The sequence below is a fragment of the Salvelinus fontinalis genome, chromosome 31, assembly GCF_029448725.1.
Source record: "Salvelinus fontinalis isolate EN_2023a chromosome 31, ASM2944872v1, whole genome shotgun sequence".
Classification (NCBI taxonomy): Eukaryota; Metazoa; Chordata; class Actinopteri; order Salmoniformes; family Salmonidae; genus Salvelinus; species Salvelinus fontinalis.
Window position 1 is genome coordinate 36,080,699 of NC_074695.1, and position 18,299 is coordinate 36,098,997.

An 18,299-nucleotide genomic window follows, 5' to 3' on the forward strand; every position below is an offset into this window, starting at 1 on the left:
GAGCCGTCCGCCCAAAATGTAATTTTGTGACTATGACTTTTTTTATGCATTATTACTTATCATTTAAGTAATACATAGACAGGTTAGCTGACGTCACGAAAACTATGCGCAAGCTTCAATGGGGAAGAAGGCCGTGTGTTGTGATTCTGGATGGCAAGATAGATAGCGACAAGCTGTCATGTAGGGAAGCATAGGTGGCTCATGTCAGCTAGTTGGGGGTTCAACAGCAAAGCTGATGAAACTCTATTGTATTTTTTGGCATTTATTATTATACTAATTCCGTCAATTTAGTTTAAAAAAATCTAATTCCCGTGAATTTTGCATGATGGTAAAGGACCATGGGCCACACCCTCTCATGCGATGCCAATTGGCCACATGGTGGCGCTATAACAAACAATTGAAAATGCAAACTTGGAAAGCGAACGCCCTCATGCTGTGTGTCCTAGAGTCATGAAATTCGGTACATAGGTCCCTCTGCTCACAAGGAACACATTTGCTATAGGACCAATAAGGTCTGCCATGAAGGATTTTTCGCCATTTAGAATTGTGTGAAAAACATTAAAAATGCTATTCCTCTAGCACCGAATGAAGGATCTGCACAAAACGTGATATATAGTATCTATAGACCAAGGTCTCGCAACGCAATATTTTCCAGGCTAACATCTCAAACGACATGACCAATAAACATTCACGTGGGCGTGGTCTGAAACATAAATCCATATAAATCAGATATGGATTTTCGTATTGTAACAAAACTTGGTACAAAAGTTCCAAACACTGAAGACTCAACATAAGAGGGCACATTCAGATGGACCACATGGTGGCGCTATAACAGGCACATGTTTATATCTCTTGGTCAATTTGACTCAGGATGAACTTTTGGCACACATGCTCAGGGATGTGTCTAGCTAACCTGTAAACTATAGTTCAGTTTGGCTGCATGGTGGCGCAGTTGGACAGGAAAAAACATTTGTGCAAGCTCATTGGCTTATAGTGGCCATATTGTTTCAGCTAGTCCTGGAAAATATTGTGTTTTAAGATGTGCATCCATCGATGCGATGCACAAAATGTGTCCATCAGTCCAGCGGTTCTGGAGAAGATGTTTAAAGTAGTCAATATCATACAAAATAGTCAAAAATACATCAAAAGCATATAGCATGATCAGTTTGATTTTGAGTTCTGATATTGGCCAAGTCTGGTTAGCAGCACAGAAGTAGCTCATCCTAGGGTGATGTCCAATTTGTCCTAATGGTGGCACAGTAGGCCCACAGCTGAATACCAGAATTGCTGCTTGCAGCTTTATTTTATATCTTGTTCTTGATTAGATACCATGTCTTGTTTTGATGTGTTTTGATTAATGTCACGTCTATGCTAATATGGCTAAAATTCGCAAACTAGGTAACCAACAACGGTAACGATGTATGGGAGAGACAAGTGCTCAAGTGCAAATGTATTTCTGTTTTCAATAAACCTTGGAGACAAAATATAGTTTTCATGTCAACAATCAAAGCCAACCCTGTCGATTTTGCCCAATGGTTGTACACGCAACGGTTTTGTTTGCTAAACAACCAACCCGTCTATAGGGATGTGGATATTTTTAACGACTGCTTATTTCTGAACAACAGATGAGGATTATTAGTAATAGTAATTGGCCTACACAAGGTACAGTGTCCCCTTTTTATTTCACAAACTTGATTCCACACGGTTTAAACAAATTAGCAAATGCCAAATTAAAAACAAAGGCCCTCCCTCCTTCAAGTCTACAGTGTATTTGTGTTGAGTTGAAAGAGCCATAAAGCGCATTACTCTTGAATAGGTATAACACAGTATGTTTGAGTCTATCACTTGAACTTCATGATGGTAAAACATTGATTAATAGCATTACGCATTCAGATAATTGATTCAGGGAGTTCAAAAGCAGGGATACATTTCCAGACAATCCAGTATACTTGCGAGCACAAGATTCATGGGAAATTAACTATGGTTCTCAAATTCCTATTTTTTTGTTTTCATTGCACATGTTCAGAGCCCTTGTCATAAATACAAATATATTTGATCATAAAAAGATGCTGCAATGAAAAGCACAGAGGCTGTTCACCATAATTTTAAAAAGCTTGAAATGATAATGATGACAATAATATTGATGATAATGATAGTCGTAATAATAATAAAGACACGGTCATGTATTTCACAGCACATAAAGATTAACAATAGCGAAAACCAAAAAGGCACATATGCCTAACAAAGACATCTTGCTCCACACTGGCCTTTAAAAATATATGTCTATTCTGGAAATATGGGTATTCTGGAAGACCCTTCAAGTAGTTATCTCGAACCCTGTTCCTGGAGAGCTACACTCCTGTAGGTATTCAATCCAACCCGTTGCAGTAGATTGGGGTTGGAGAAAAAAACTACAGGACGGTAGCCTTAAAGGATCACTTTACTCAAAAACTATTGGTAATTTATTCATTATTCCACTGTTAAAGGTCCAATGCAGACGTTTTTATCTCAATATCAAATCCTTTCTGGGTAACAATTAAATACCTTACTGTGATTGTTTTCAATTAAAGTAGTCAAAAAGAAACAAAAATTGCTTCTTAGCAAAGTGCAATTTCTCAAGCAAGAATTTTGTTAGGACTGTCTGGGAATGGGGTGGTAAAAACAGAAACCTAGATGTTATTGGCAGAGAAATTTGGACTAATTAACCTGGTGATGTCACCAGGCAGCCAAAACGCCATCCCACCATAACAGGCTGATATTTCAGGTGTTTTTTTCAAACTAGAAGGGCATTTTCATAATTTTCCCAGTATTATTCCAACCTCAGTGTGAAAATATATTTAAAATCTTGTTTTTGACTACACCCCCGCAAATGGTGCATGTCAGCAGTCAAGTTTTCAAGATAAACGCATAATCACAGTTTTTACTCTGTACTGAAAGTGCTCCATCTTGAAAAGTTGACTGCTGACATGCAAATACAAGAGATGGGGATTGTGGACTAATGAACAAAATACTAAAACATAGTAATTTATTAAAATATCATTTTAACTGGCTATATTAACATTCAGTGCAGATATTACTGAGCAGGTTAAGCAATGGAATGCATATAAAAGCTCTTCTTCAATGCATGCTTTTCAGTGTTCCACACAGCAATGCCCTATGTTTTACAATTCACCCTTGTTTGCAAACTGCAACAGAAAATACATGGACATACAAGATAAATCAATTAAATAGGCACCAGTGTCCAATAGCAACTATTTTCCCCCACACACACACATCCTATGGTTAAAACAATTATTAGTGGATTCTGTCCACAGTATACTCTGATCAGGAGAGAATAGATACAGAATGCATAATTCAACGACAAATGTACATTAATACAGTAATATCATGGTTTGTTTTCACAGAACATCAGTCACTCTACACAGTATTGACACAGCATTTTGAGATGAGAGAGATAAAGCCCGCTAGGTATGTACAGTATTCTTTTCAAGAATAATTTTCTCAAGCATAAAAGTAAAAGACATAGATAGGCACATAGGTCAGGACTGCCACTGGGGACAACATACAGTGCATATCTGTAAGCTAAAACATACAGAACCGTCCCTGCATTTTCTTCAAGGTATTGTAGATCAATTCAACTGATCTATCATGAGAATCTACCCTACATCATTTCACAGCATGTAGCATGGTAGCTTATGTATAATGACACCACATAGAGACATTTAAGAGCGACACTTGAGATAAAGAGCTATGGCTTATTATACATTTATTATAGACTCAAACTTGTGGTCTTGGTCTGAAGAACCGCTCAAGATCACTTGGTCTGGGGATCACTGTCCAAGTTTTCGGCTTGAGTCCTGGCACCAGTGTCTGGGTCTCGCGTAATAGTCTCTGACAAGACCGTATGAATTTCAACTCCTGAGTTAAATGGCCAAGTAGCAGTGACTCAAAATCCTGGCTGGCAAAACGTCTTGCTTTACTTATGTAGGAGCAGGGCTGGAATGCAATGTTGTTGAAGGAAATATACTCTTGACTCTATCTCTGTTCCAAACAACAGACTGGGGTATCTCATTCCACAAGATATAAAACATCCCAGATGGCAAAATCTCATACATACACAATAGACAAATAAGGCCGTATTCCATAACATTATCATGGCAAAACCTAAAAAGTACCTTTACAAAGAAAGCTTGATTCTTTGTACAAAAACCTTTAACACACTTTCAAGATTTTAAATACAGTGAGCACCGAAACTATTAAGACAGTGACAAATTGTTTCGTTTTTATCTCTGTCCTCCAGCACATTTGATTTGAAATTATACAGTGACTATGAGGTTAAAGTGCAGACTGTCAGCTTTAATTATTTGAGGGTATTTTCATCCATATTGGGTTAACTGTTTAGAAATTACAGTACTTTCTGTACATAGTCCCCCAATTTTAAGGGACAAAAAGTATTGGGACAAATTCACTTGTGTATTTAAGTAGTAAAAAGTTAAGTATTTGGTCCCATATTCATAGCACACAATGACAACATCAAGCTTGTGACTCTACACATTTGTTGGAGGCCCTTGCTGTTTGTTTCGGTTGTGTTTCAGATTATTTTGTGCCCAATAGAAATTGATGGTAAATAATGTAGAGTCATTTTGGAGTCGCTTTTATTGTAAATAAGAATATAATATGTTTTTAAACACTTCTACATTAATGTGGATTGCTACCATGATTACAGATAATTCTGAATGAGTCATGAATAATGATGAGTGAGAAATTTACAGATGCACAAATATCATCCCCCCAAATACATTATTTCCCATTCATTTCTAATAGGGGCACAAAATAATCTGAAACACAACAAAAACAAACAGCAAATGCATCCAAACAATTTGTAGTCACAGCGCGCTATGAATATGGGACCGACTACTTCACTTTTTATTGCTTAAATACACATAAGTTAATTTGTCCCAATACTTTAGGGTCCCCTAAAATGGGGGGATTATTTACAAAAGTGGTGTAATTTCTAAACGGTTTACCCGATATGGATGAAGATACCCTCAAATTAAAGCTGACAGTATGTACTTTAACCTCAGTGTCATTGTATCATTTCAAATCCAAAGTGCTGGAGTACAGAGCCAAAACAGCAAAACAACGTGTCACTGTATCAATACTTTTGGAGCTCACTGTACAGCAGAGGATATATTTCAATGAAAATAATAAAATTCAAAAGTAAAAAAATAAAAAATAATCCTAGAATGAATGTAAACCGCATGAAACACTTGAGGTCCTACGTACCTCTCTCTGGCCTGGTCATTTAAGTACAATCAATGCAAACAACTTATCAAGAAATTTAATCAATGGCATCATCATCATTAATCAATCTCCTATTACAGTATTTCACATATAATTTAACTCCTCTCTCTTACTACTCTCCTGACAAAATGTTGATACATTGTTTCATTAGGCATCATTATTACGTTGTTTACTCCCAATTTGGTTTGAGATGGTCACTTTCAGGGCACTGTTCATGTGGTGATAGGTCTGGTTGACACGGGGTGTGCCCACGTGCAAATGATTTTCAACGCTGTACTGTCTGTATGATTTAGTAACAATGGAAATTACTCCCGATGAAATGTGACTTTCAACAAGTACTTGCAGTTTTGCATCAGTTCATAAACCATAAGCATGACTGCCAGTCAGGTGTAAACATCTGTAAAACATTGCCAAATGCTCTTATTTTACGACAAAGACTTCAGTGCATTTTCATTCCATTTGGCTCCATAAGCTGAAAACCCTGATTAGATCAACAAATCAGGGGTATTAAGGTTCAGAATGCTTCTCCGGGGCAGTGGCTTTTATTCAAAGTCTGCTATCTTTGGCTAGAGAGTGCATCATCCAGTTCACCTTGGTCTTCCAGCTCTCTCTCAGAGCTTCGTTAAACTTCACTTTGAAATTCTTCAGCGCTTCTTCTTCCGATTTCCCCAAAGCCAATGAGTCCTTAGAAAAGGGTGAGACAAGAACAACAGAAGGATGACAGATGTGCCTTTACCATTTAAAACAACTCACATTACTATATTGGTAATCATCATCAATATTGATATCATGATCATTAGATTATCATCATCATTGTTAGCAAGGTCCCTGCCACCACCACCATCAACATGATCATAATCACCATCATTGAGGTCCTTGCAACCAACATCATCATCACCAATCGCACTAGTGATCGACATCATCACCATCATTAGTAGCTGCAGACGTATCCTTGTAACCATCACCAAATCATAACCATATTTTGAAAAGGACACCGATCTCAAGTGTAGGACCTTGCATAGACATTATCTGACTACTGTGGCTAAAACTAGAGGAACTAACAAGTGTAAAATAGCATAAATCATTGAGTGATGTACTACAGTATACATAATGCTCCGTTCAACATATCCAGCAATAAAAGGAGGCGCTCCTCTGACCTTTAGGTACTGGATGTCCTTGAAGGAGCTCAGCTCAGGCAGTCCGGCTGCTTTCATCATGGCAAACAGGTTAACAAACAGAGTCCCATTGCGACACAAGATCTTATAGGCCTGCTCACAGCACTCTCTGAACCTGTTGGTGGCACAATACGAGAGGTACCACACCATTATCATGGAGCTTCACCGTAAAATAAGTATGCATGGTTATATAAGTACGTACAGGTATAAGTCAAAGTATTCACAGTTGGGTGCTAACAAATCACCAATAATATGAGATTGACAAATACATTAAGATGACTGGATGTGCCCAAGTCTCTGATTTGGAGTAAAAACAAAACAACAAATGGAATTATATGAATACGGTGACAGATTCGTAAAACATCATTATGTTTCTTTCTCTTTTATTTTTTATCTTGGCACAACTCTATATTAACAGAGACAATACAGTGTTGGAAATGAACAATATATAATGCAATATAAATACAATACAATATAATACTATATAACACAATATATGCCATTTAGCACACGGTTTTATCCAAAGACCCTTACAGTCATGCGTGCATACATTTTTCATATGGTTGGCCCCAGCGGGAATTGAACACATGATAGGAGATAGATAGATTTAATGTTTTACCTTTCAAACTTCTCACTGTTGTTAGTCCTCCCTTGTTGGATGACGTGGACAAAGTCGTACGTCAGAATAAAAGGCACACGTTCCCTGTTGATCCCAAATTTGCTCTTGAAGTTTCCCAGAAAGTGCCCAAAGTCAATGTGGAACAGCTAAAAGAGAAAAAAAGAGGGAAGACAAGCAAGAGATTAACAGACGTTTTCCACACCATCCAAACATTATTATGAAACATCATTATTCGAGATTCCCATTGTAGCTGCAGGCAAGTGAGGTCTTAAAAATGGATCAGATTAAATATGTTGGTAACACAAGTATAACTCATGAACAAGCCATTAAATGGAAAATAAACTGGATGATCTCCGCTTGAGACTATCCTACCAACGGGACATAAAAAATAATAATATCTTGTTTCACCGAGTCGTAGCTGAACGACGACGTAGATAATATTCAGTTGGCTGGGTTGTCCGTGCATCGACAGAACACCTACGTCTGGTAAGTCGACGGTTGGTGGTGTGTGTCTATTTGTCAATAACATTTGGTGCGCGATTTCTAATATTAAGGAGGTCTCGAGGTATTGCTCGTCTGAGGTAGAGTACCTCATGATAAACTATAGACCACACTATCTACCAGATTTTTCGTAGCCGTCTATTTACCACCATAAACGGATGCTGGCACTAAGACCGCACTCAACGAGCTGTATAAGTCCATAAGAAAACAATAAAATGCTCATCCAGAAGCGGCACTCCTAGTGGTTGGGGACTTTAAACTTAAATCCGTTTTACCTCATTTCTACCAGCATGTGCAACCAGAGGGAAAAAACTCCACCTTTACTCCACACACAGAGAAGCATACAAAGCTCTCCCTTACCCTCCATTTGGCAAATCTGACCATAATTCTATCCTGATTCCTGCTTACAAGCAAAAACTAAATCAGAAAGTACCAGTGAGATGGTTTGGAATGAGTTGGACCGCAGAGTGAAGGAAAAGCAGCCAAGAAGTGCTCAGCATATGTGGGAACTCCTTCAAGACTGTTGAAAAGGTATTCCAGGTAAAGCTGGTTGAGAGAATGCCAAGAGTGTGCAAAGTTGTCATAAAGGCAAAGGGTGGCTACTTTGAAGAATATAAATATATTTAGATTTGTTCAACACTTTTTTGGTTACTACATGATTCCATATATGTTATTTCATAGTTTTGACATCTTCACTATTATTCTACAACGTAGGAAATAGTATTAAAAAAACTGTAATGAGTAGGTGTGCCCAAACTTTTGATTGGTACTGTATGTTTTGATTTTTAATACATTGTATGGCTGCATGATGCGATTAATTATGAATTGAAAAAAGTAGTTTGAATGGCATAAACTCTGCTCTGTTTTTTGTGCAGCCTGTAGACACTACATCAGTCATTCATTCACAATTTGACAAGGACTTGATAATGCCTAGAATTTCACGGCAGCATCCCCTTTGTGTGGACGTAATGCACCTTAAAAAGAATCTAGGCCTTTTGCGGCCAGTGACCGTTGTGCCCTTCTCCCTGAGGGCTGCGCACTCCATCATGTGATCAGATCTTTCTCACAGGCTACAAGTGCAGAGACACATTGGGGATGCAACTCCGCACGTGCTTATTCCATTCCGAGGTGCATAGAGAAGATCTTGGAAGAACTGTCCACATTTACTTTTCATCAGCCAACAAGATGAGTAGGCCTAACGAACAGCAAAAGCACTAGCCCATGTCAATCTACTATCCCCATAGCACAAAAGTCAAACTATTCTATTCTGTGCAATAAACAAATATTCCAAACAGTCTGGGACAGTTGTGGGATGCGATAGACCCCAAATTAATACAACCACTAGCATCAAAAAAACTGTTTTTATGCAATGTGGATGACGCAACAGATCAGAAAGTTTAGCTTAAAATGTTGATAAACTATTAGGCTATTTCTTCAAATTATAAGCGCAGCAATGCGCACATGGTAGTCAGCTATAAGCGCAAATGTTCCATTAGTGGAAAACGGCATTATCAAAAGTCACTGCAAATGCAATTATTCATGTCATGCTAATATTATAAAGGTGCATTTTTATGGTGAAAATGATCTTCCCCAAACTTGAAACTCAGCGCTGCTTATCTATGCCAGCTAGGCTTGTAAAACAAATTCATGTGCTTAATTTTAAGAAGTTGTGGCCACTTTAGTTGTGATACAAATCTCATTAAAAACACATGAGATGTGCGACAATGATTCCAAAATGTTTTTAAAAAGACATTGTTTCTTATGCTGGGCATTATTCACAAGTGATAATATATAATTCACAATTGATAGGCTAATATTGTCACCCATCAGACTATTGTTGATTTCATCTTGTCTTTACATATACTAAATAATATATGTGTGAAATTTGTTTTGATTTAGAATGCACCATTATCATGCACCTGTATCGAAACATCTGTCATCTATGCACTTAAATAGCGAATGGAGGACGATTTTCCCCGTAGTTTATTTTCATGCCAGCCAGGTAGGCTATACTCCTGTTGTAAATATAAGCAATGTGCTTAATATTAGGAAAGTTGAGAAATAAATATAGTAGGTCTAGCCTATAGAAAGCTGATGGGATTCTCGTCTTTTTATTAGCGGCCATCACTGTTTTCTCCCGCAATTGCATAGCCTATAGAAATGTTGCCCAATGGGCTCTCATGAAGTGTTTGTTTAGATTTTCAAATACATTTGCATTGATGTCAGAGTGATTAGAGGGACAATAGAGTGCTGAGTAACAGGCAGTTAAGCAAGTTTGGTAGGCTACTAATGACCAGCAGCAGCATCAGAGCTAGGAGAAGCCTAATCACTGTGACTATACGGTCATGTGGAATTTGACTGCCTTCGTGACTCGTGACCGCTGGTGTGACGGTAATGTGGTCACCGCAACAGCCCTAGGCATATGTCCCCAGATCCTCAAAAAGTTCTACAGCTGCACCATTGAGAGCATCCTGATCGGTTGCATCACCGCCTGGTATAGCAACTGCTCAGCATCCAAACATAAGGTGCTACAGAGGGTAGTGCGTACGGCTCAGTACATCACTGGGGCCATGCTTCCTGCCATCCAGGACCTATATACTAGGCGGTGTCAGAGGAATTGTCAAAGACTCCAGTCATCCAAGTCATAGACTGTTCTCTCTGTTATCGCACGGCAAGCGGTACCGCAGCGATAAGTCTAGGCTCCTTAACAGCTTCTACCCCCAAGCCATAAGACTGCTGAACAATTAACAAAATGGCCACCTGGACTATTTACATTGACACCCCCTCCCACCCTTTGATTTTACACTGATGTTACTTGCTGTTTATTATCTATGCATTGTCACTTTCCCTAACTACATGTACAAATTACCTCGACTAACCTGTACCTCTGCACATTGACTCGGTACCGGTATATATATATATATAGCCTCGGTACTGTTATTTTATTGTGTTACTTTTTATTTTATTTTTTACTTTAGCTTATTTAGTTAATATTTTCTTAACTCTATTTATTGAACTGCATTGTTGGTTAAGTGCTTGTAAGTAAGCATTTAACAAACACCTGTTGTCTTTGGTGCATGTGAAAAATAACATTTCATTCGATTTTTTAAATGCTTTTCAGATTATTATGAATTATATAAATTCTTATTAAGTGGCTAGTTTGCATCATCTGTTTTCACTAAAACCACTGCAAAGGTTTTGCCTTCAAACTTTGTTTTTAACAGTGGTGTGAAGTACTTATAGTTGAAGTCGTAAGTTTACATACACTTAGGTTAGAGTCATGAAAAAAAAAATTCAAACTATAACAAACTATAGTTTTGGCAAGTCGGTTAGGACATCTACTTTGTGCATGACACAAGTCATTTTCCCAGCAATTGTTTACAGAGAGATTATTTCACATATAATTCACTGTATCACAATTCCAGTGGATCAGAAGTTTACATACACTAAGTTGACTGTGCCTTTAAACAGCTTGGAAAATTCCAGAAAAAGATGTTATGGCTTTAGAAGCTTCTGATAGGCTAATTGACATCATTTGAGTTAATTGGGGGTGTACCTGTGGATGTATTTCAAGGCCTACCTTCAAACTCAGTGTCTCTTTGCTTGACATCATGGGAAAAGCAAAAGAAATCAGCCAAGACCTTAGAAAAAAAATTGTAGACCTCCACAAGTCTGGTTCATCATTGGGAGCTATTTCAAACGCCTGAAGGTACCACGTTCATCTGTACAAACAATAGTACGCACGTATAAACACCATGTACCTGCGCAGCCGCCATACCGCTCAGGAAGGAGACGCGTTCTGTCTCCTACAGATGAACGTACTTTGGTGCGAAAAGTGCAAATCAATCCCAGAACAACAGCAATGGACCTTGTGAAGATGCTGGAGGAAACATGTACAAATGTGTCTATATCCACAGTAAAACGAGTCCTATATCGACATAACCTGAAAGGCCGCTCAGCAAGGAAAAAGTCACTGCTCCAAAACCGCCATAAAAAAGCCAGACTACGATTTGCAACTGCACATGGGGACAAAGATCATACTTTTTGGGAGAAATGTCTTCTGGTCTGATGAAACAAAAATATAACTGTTTGGCCATAATGACCATCGTAATGTTTGGAGGAAAAAGGGGGAGTCTTGTAAGCCGAAGAACACCAGGACGGAGGTCGCAGCATCATGTTGTGGGGGTGCTTTGCTGCAGGAGGGACAAGTGCACTTTACAAAATAGATGGCATCATCAGGATGGACAATTATGTGGATATATTGAAGCAACATCGCAAGACATCAGTCAGGAAGTTAAAGCTTGATCGCAAATGGGTCTTCCAAATGGATAATGACCCCAAGCATACTTCCAAAGTTGTGGCAAAATGGCTTAAGGACAACGAAGTCAAGGTATTGGAGTGGCCATCACAAAGCCCTGACCTCAATCCTATAGAAAATTTGTGGGCAGAACTGAAAAAGCGTGTGCGAGCAAGGAGGCCTACAAACCTGACTCAGTTACACCAGCTCTGTCAGGAGGAACGGGCCAAAATTCACCCAACTTATTTGTGGATGGCTACGCGAAACGTTTGACCCAAGTTAAACAATTTAAAGGCAATGCTACCAAATACTAATTCAGTGTATTTAAATTTCTTGTAACGGACGTCTAAGTCTAAGCAAGGATCGGACCAAAATGCATCAGGTGATGAATACATTATGAATTTATTTAGACAAGACGAAACACGAAGTACACTTGAATAAATTACAAAATAACAAAAATGACGTAGACCGACCTGAACATGAGAACTTACATAAAACGAAGAACGCACGAACAGGAACAGACTAGACAAACGAAACAGTCCCGTGTGGTACAAACACTGACACGGAAGACAATCCCCCACAAACAAACAGTGAGAACAGCCTACCTTAATATGGTTCTCAATCAGAGGAATCGTAAAACACCTGCCCCTGATTGAGAACCATATCAGGCAAATACAATTAACCCAACATAGAAACACATAACATAGAATGCCCACCCAGCTCACGTCCTGACCACTTAAACACATACTAAACAAAGGAAATAAGGTCAGGAACGTGACATTTCTGACTACTGGGAATGTGATGAAAAAAATAAAAGCTGAAATAAATCATTCTCTTTACTATTATACTGACATTTCACATTCTTAAAATAAAGTGGTGATCGTAACTGATCTAAAACAGGGAATTTTAACTAGGATTAAATGTTAGAAATTGTGAAAAACTGAGTTTAAATGTATTTGGCTAAGGTGTATGTAAACTTCCGACTTCAACTGAAAGTAAAAATACTTGAAAGTACTACTTAAGTTGTTTTGGGGGGTATCTGTACTTTACTATTTATATTTTAGACAACCTTTACTTTTACTCCACTATATTCCTTAAGAAAATAATGTACCTTTTACTCCATACATTTTCCCTGACACCTAAAAGTACTTATTACATTTATTATGCTCAACCAGGACAGAATTAGGCCATCTATCAATATAACCCTTTGTCATCCCTACTGCCACTTTGTCATCCCTACTGTGTTTGTAAATTATGTCTGAGTGTTGGACTGTGCCTGTCTGTCCATAAAAAAAAAAGAAGATAATCGTGCCGTCTGGTTTGCTTAATATAAGAAATTTGATGTATAGCATTTACTTTTACTTTGTACTTTTACGCAAGTATGACGATTGAGTACTTTTTCTAACACTGTACTTAAGTACATTTAAAACCAGATACTTTGGGACTTTTACTCAAGTAGTATTTTACTGGGTAACTTTCACTTGGGTCATTTTCTGTTAAGGTATCTTTACTTTTACTCAAGTATGACATTTAGTACTTTTTCCACCACTGGTTTTGAATGATGACGTTCTGGCATGTCTGCCTCGTGATTGATTCCCTTTTCGAAGTTACTAAGAGAGTCTGTCATTGATCCCAGACCATAGTCACTGCTGTTGCCTAGGGTTGTGTTTTCAAGACAATTAGGATTGCTGTGTGTAGTAAGACGTGTCATTTTGTGGTAAGAACTAACTACTACGCATATGTATCTATCCATCCAAAAGTATGTGGACACCCCTTCAAGTGAGTGGATCTGGCTATTTCAGCCACACCCGTTGCAGACAGGTGTATAAAATCAAGCACACAGCCATGCAATCTCCATAGACAAACATTGGCAGTAGAATGGCCTTACTGAAGAGCTCATTGACTTTCAACGTGGCACCGTCATAGGATGCCACCTTTCCAACAAGTCTGTTCGTCTAATGTCTGCCCTGCTAGGGCTGCCCTGGTCAACTGTAAATGTTGTTATTGTGAAGTATAAACGTATTGGAACAACAACGGCTCAGCCGCAAAGTGGTAGGCTACACAAGCTCACAGAACGGGGCCACCGAGTGCTGAAGCACTTAGCACGTAAAAATCGTCTGTCTTCGTTTGCAACACTCACTACAGAGTTCCAAACTTTCTCTGGAAGCAAAGTCAGCACAAGAACTGTTCATCGGGAGCTTCATGAAATGGGTCTCCATGGCCGAGCAGCCGCACACAACCCTAAGATCACCACCCGAAATGCGAAGCGCGGCTGGAGTGGTGTAAAGCTTGCCGCCATTGGACTTTGGAGCAGTGGAAACAGGTTCTCTGGAGTGATGAATCACGCGCTTCACCATCTGGCAGTCCGACGGACGAATCTGGGTTTAGCGGATGCCAGGAGAAGGCTACCTGCCCCAATGCATAGTGCCAACTGTAAAGTTTGGTGGAGGTGGAATAATGGTCTGGGGTTATTTTTCATGGTTCGCGCTAGGCCCCTTAGTTCATGTGAAGGGAAATATTTATGCTACAGCATACAATGACATTATAGACGACTCTGTGCTTCCAACTTTGTGGCAACAGTTTGGGGATGTCCCTTTCATGTTTCAGCATGGCAATACACAAAGCGAGGTCCATACAGAAATGTTTTTTCGAGATCAGTGTTTAACAACTTGACTGGCCTGCACAGAGCCCCGGACCTCAACCCCATCGAACACCTTTGGTACGAATTGGAAGTCCGACTGCGAGCCAGGCCTAATCGGCCAACATTAGTGCCCAACCTCACTAATGCTTGTGGCTGAATGGAAGCAAGTCTTCGCAGCAATGTTCCAACATGTAGTGGAAAGCCTTTCAAGAAGAGGTAGAGGCTGTTATAGCAGCAAAGGGGGGACCAACTCCATTTTAATGCCCATGATTTTGGAATGAGATGTTTGACGAGCATGTGTCCATATACTTTTGCCATCCATCCATCGATCCATCCATCTATCACATGTAGTTGAGTCAGTATCATAGTTTTTGAGAGGTCAAATGTGATTATTCTGACTTACTGGCATTTCCATTGTCTGTCTAAGAATAAGTGTTTATCGGTTTACTTATGAATGATTAATTGTGTAAGATAAAAAAGCAAAACATTTTTGTTTCTTAGGTATAAACAATGAGTTATTTTCCTACTAGGAATACCCACTCTAATCAGACTTATACAAATTATCAAGAATCTACACATTTAAAAAAAAAAAAAATCCTGTGCATCTCACCTGCCCAGTCTCCTTGATCATGATATTGTCGTTGTGGCGATCTCCGATACCCAACACGTAAGTGGCTACACAGTAACCAGCACATGATAGTGTGAACTCCTCAATGGCCTGGTCAAGTTTATCCCTGCTGACAAAATAGATGAGAGAGAGTAGAGACCACATGGGATCAGTTTGCTTTCTCCGCACTTTCTTTTATCCCTTACCTCCATTGAATGATATATTTCTTTACCTTTCTCTCTCTCTTTCTCTCACATTACCAAGTCAAGTGGAAACAGTGGGGTACGCACGCACACACTTGCCCCTCTCTCTCACTCAATATAGTTGAGGCATGAGGCAGGTTTTTCTCACAGCTCTATTAAATATTTGCAGAGAAGATTCGGAGGGTGACAGATGATTGACAGCCATGTTACACGGTCCTGTCTAGGCGTCTATTGGGTTCACTATGTTAAACTATTACAGCTATTCGCCATTCCATTCTAACCAAGAGGCTTTAACACTTTGCAGCTTCTGTGTGATGTGGAGCTGTTTTGCCAGCCCTTGCACTGCACCCACCCAACATTACTTATATAACGCCAATAGTTTATACATTATTTAAAGGTTTAGCTTGTCTGTCGAAACATTGGTTATTAGGTTATTAAATGACTGCATCTGGGCTCCTAGAGTGTGCGGCTCTCCTTTTCTTTTTCAAGTGTTCTACTCCGCTAGCCAGCACCTCGCCTAAACAGGTGTGCGTTTCTTTCGCCTCCAGATTAATCCTGCAAAGCCAGAAATGTAATTTTTTGGCGTAATTGCATCAGATGCTCGATTAGCTTCTTGGGGGAAATGTATGAGAAAAGACACTAATGAGACTCCACCCCACTAAATGGAAACTGTGAGCCAAAGAATTGGGCCAAATGTCCCCTTGCCTTCCAAAATTCAAAAGATGAATACACCTGAATTCACCTGCAAAATCGTGATTTGTCTAAATGATAAGTGACAAACATCTGCGCACTGGAAAAAAAGTTCCTTGTTAGTCGTCGCGTCCCACAGTCTGTTGACAGACGCTACGATACCATCCTATGTTACGTGCGTCTATCCATGAGAGATTAGGATTGAGGTCCCACCATCAAAGGCAGCTGCAAAAACGCTCTCACAACTAGCCAGTATGATTGTCTTGGATTTAGATGTTTAAACAGCTATTAAGCTCAGAGCTGGTGCAATTCACCTCTAAGGTCAAATCATAGGTCCAGTTTAGCATGTTTGAGAGCTACCCTATCTGTAATTTGTTTTTTCTAAGATATACACTACCGGTCAAAAGTTTTAGAACACCGAATCATTCAAGGGTTTTTACTAATTTTTACTATTTTCTACATTGTAGAATAATGAAACTATGAAATAACACATATGGAACCAAAAAAGTGTTAAACAAATCTAAATATATTTTATATTTGAGATTCTTCAAATAGCCACCCTTTGCCTTGATGACAGCTTTGCACACTCTTGGCATTCTCTCAACCAGCTTCACCTGGAATGATTTTCCAACAGTCTTGAAGGAGTTCCCACATAGCCTGAGCACTTGTTGGCTGCTTTTCCTTCACTCTGCGGTCCAACTCATCCCAAACCATCTCAATTTGGTTGAGGTCGGGGGTTTGTAGAGGCCAGGTCAACTGATGCAGCACTCCATCACTATCCTTCTTGGTTAAATAGCCCTTACACAGCCTGGAGTTGTGTTGGGTCAATGGTAGTCCTACTAAGCCCAAACCAGATTGGACGGCGTATCGTTGCAGAATGCTGTGGTAGCCATGCTTGTTCAGTGTGCCTTGAGTTGTAAATAAATCACAGACAGTGTCAACATCATAACACCTCCTCCATGCTTTACGGTGGGAAATACACATGCGGAGATCATCCGTTCACCCACACCGCGTCTCACAAAGACACGGCGGTTGGAACAAAACATCTCCAATTTGGACTCCAGACCAAAGGACAAATTTCCACCGCTTGTGTTTCTTGGCTCAAGCAAGTCTCTTCTTCTTATTGGTGTCCTTAAGTAGTGGTTTCTTTGCAGCAATTGGACCATGAAGGCCTGATTCACACAGTCTCCTCTGAACAGTTGATGTTGTTATGTGTCTGTTACCTGAATTCTGTGAAGCATTTATTTGGGCTGCAATTTCTGATGCTGTTAACTCTAATGAAATTATCCTCTGCAACATAGGTAACTCTGGGTCTTTCATTCCTGTGGCGGTCCCTATCTTCTGCATACCCCCCCTAACTTGTCACAACACAACTGATTGGCTCAAACACATTAAGAAGGAAAGACATTCCACAAATGAACTTTTAAGAAGGCACACCTGTTAATTGAAATGCATTCCAGGTGACTGCCTCATGAAGCTGGTTGAGAGAATGCCAAGAGTGTGCAAAGCTGTTATCAAGGCAAAGGGTGGCTATTTGAATCATTTCAAATATAAAATAGATTAACACTTTTTTGGTTAGTACATGATTCCATATGTGTTATTTCATAGTTTTGATGTCTTCACTATTATTCTACAATGTAGAAATTATTAAAAATAAAGAAAAACCCTTGAATAAGTAGGTGTTCTAAAACTTTTGACCGGTAGTGTAGTTGAAGATATTTTCAGATTACACAAAATTTACCAAACATTAGGAAGACCTTCCTAATAACCCCCCCCCCCCCAAAAAAAACCTTCACCTTCACATGGTCAGTCTGTATAATGGAAATAGCAGGTGGTCCTAATGTTTTGTATACTCAGTGTATATATTTTGCCCTCAGAACAGCCTCAATTCATCGGGGAATGGACACTAAAAATGGACACAAATTCTTGATACACACGGGAAACTGTTGAGTGTGAAAAACCCAGCAGATTTGCAGTTCTTGACACAAACCGGTGCGCCTAGCACCTACTACCATACCCTGTTCAAAGGCACTTAAATCTTTTGTCTTGCCCATTCACCCTCTGAATGCTACACAATTCATGTCTCAATTGTAGTAAGGCTTAAAAATCCTTCTTTAACCTGTCTCCTACCCTTCATTTACAATGATTAAAGTGGATTTAACAAGTGACATCAACAAGGGATCATAGCTTTCACCTGGATTCACCTGGTCAGTCTGTCATGAGAGAGCAGGTGTTCTTAATGTTTTGTATACTCAGTGTATA

At 39.3% G+C, this 18,299-nt stretch overlaps 1 protein-coding gene across 3 annotated transcripts in view; it reads right to left on the reverse strand.

Moving 5' to 3' along the window:
- Window positions 1-1,663: 1,663 nt before the first annotated feature.
- The window catches only part of pik3cd (phosphatidylinositol-4,5-bisphosphate 3-kinase, catalytic subunit delta), a 51,108-nt gene continuing 34,472 nt past the window's right edge, over window positions 1,664-18,299 (reverse strand). For 2 of the 3 annotated variants that reach the window (XM_055892406.1, XM_055892404.1), the window contains exons 20-23: window positions 15,148-15,274; window positions 7,099-7,244; window positions 6,462-6,594; window positions 1,664-5,988 (exon numbers count right to left, since the gene is read on the reverse strand). In XM_055892406.1, the coding sequence (XP_055748381.1) occupies window positions 5,851-5,988; window positions 6,462-6,594; window positions 7,099-7,244; window positions 15,148-15,274 (544 nt within the window). In that variant the 3' untranslated portion in view covers window positions 1,664-5,850. The remainder of the gene's footprint in view (window positions 5,989-6,461; window positions 6,595-7,098; window positions 7,245-15,147; window positions 15,275-18,299) is intronic. The other variant, XM_055892405.1, reaches the window with a different exon arrangement.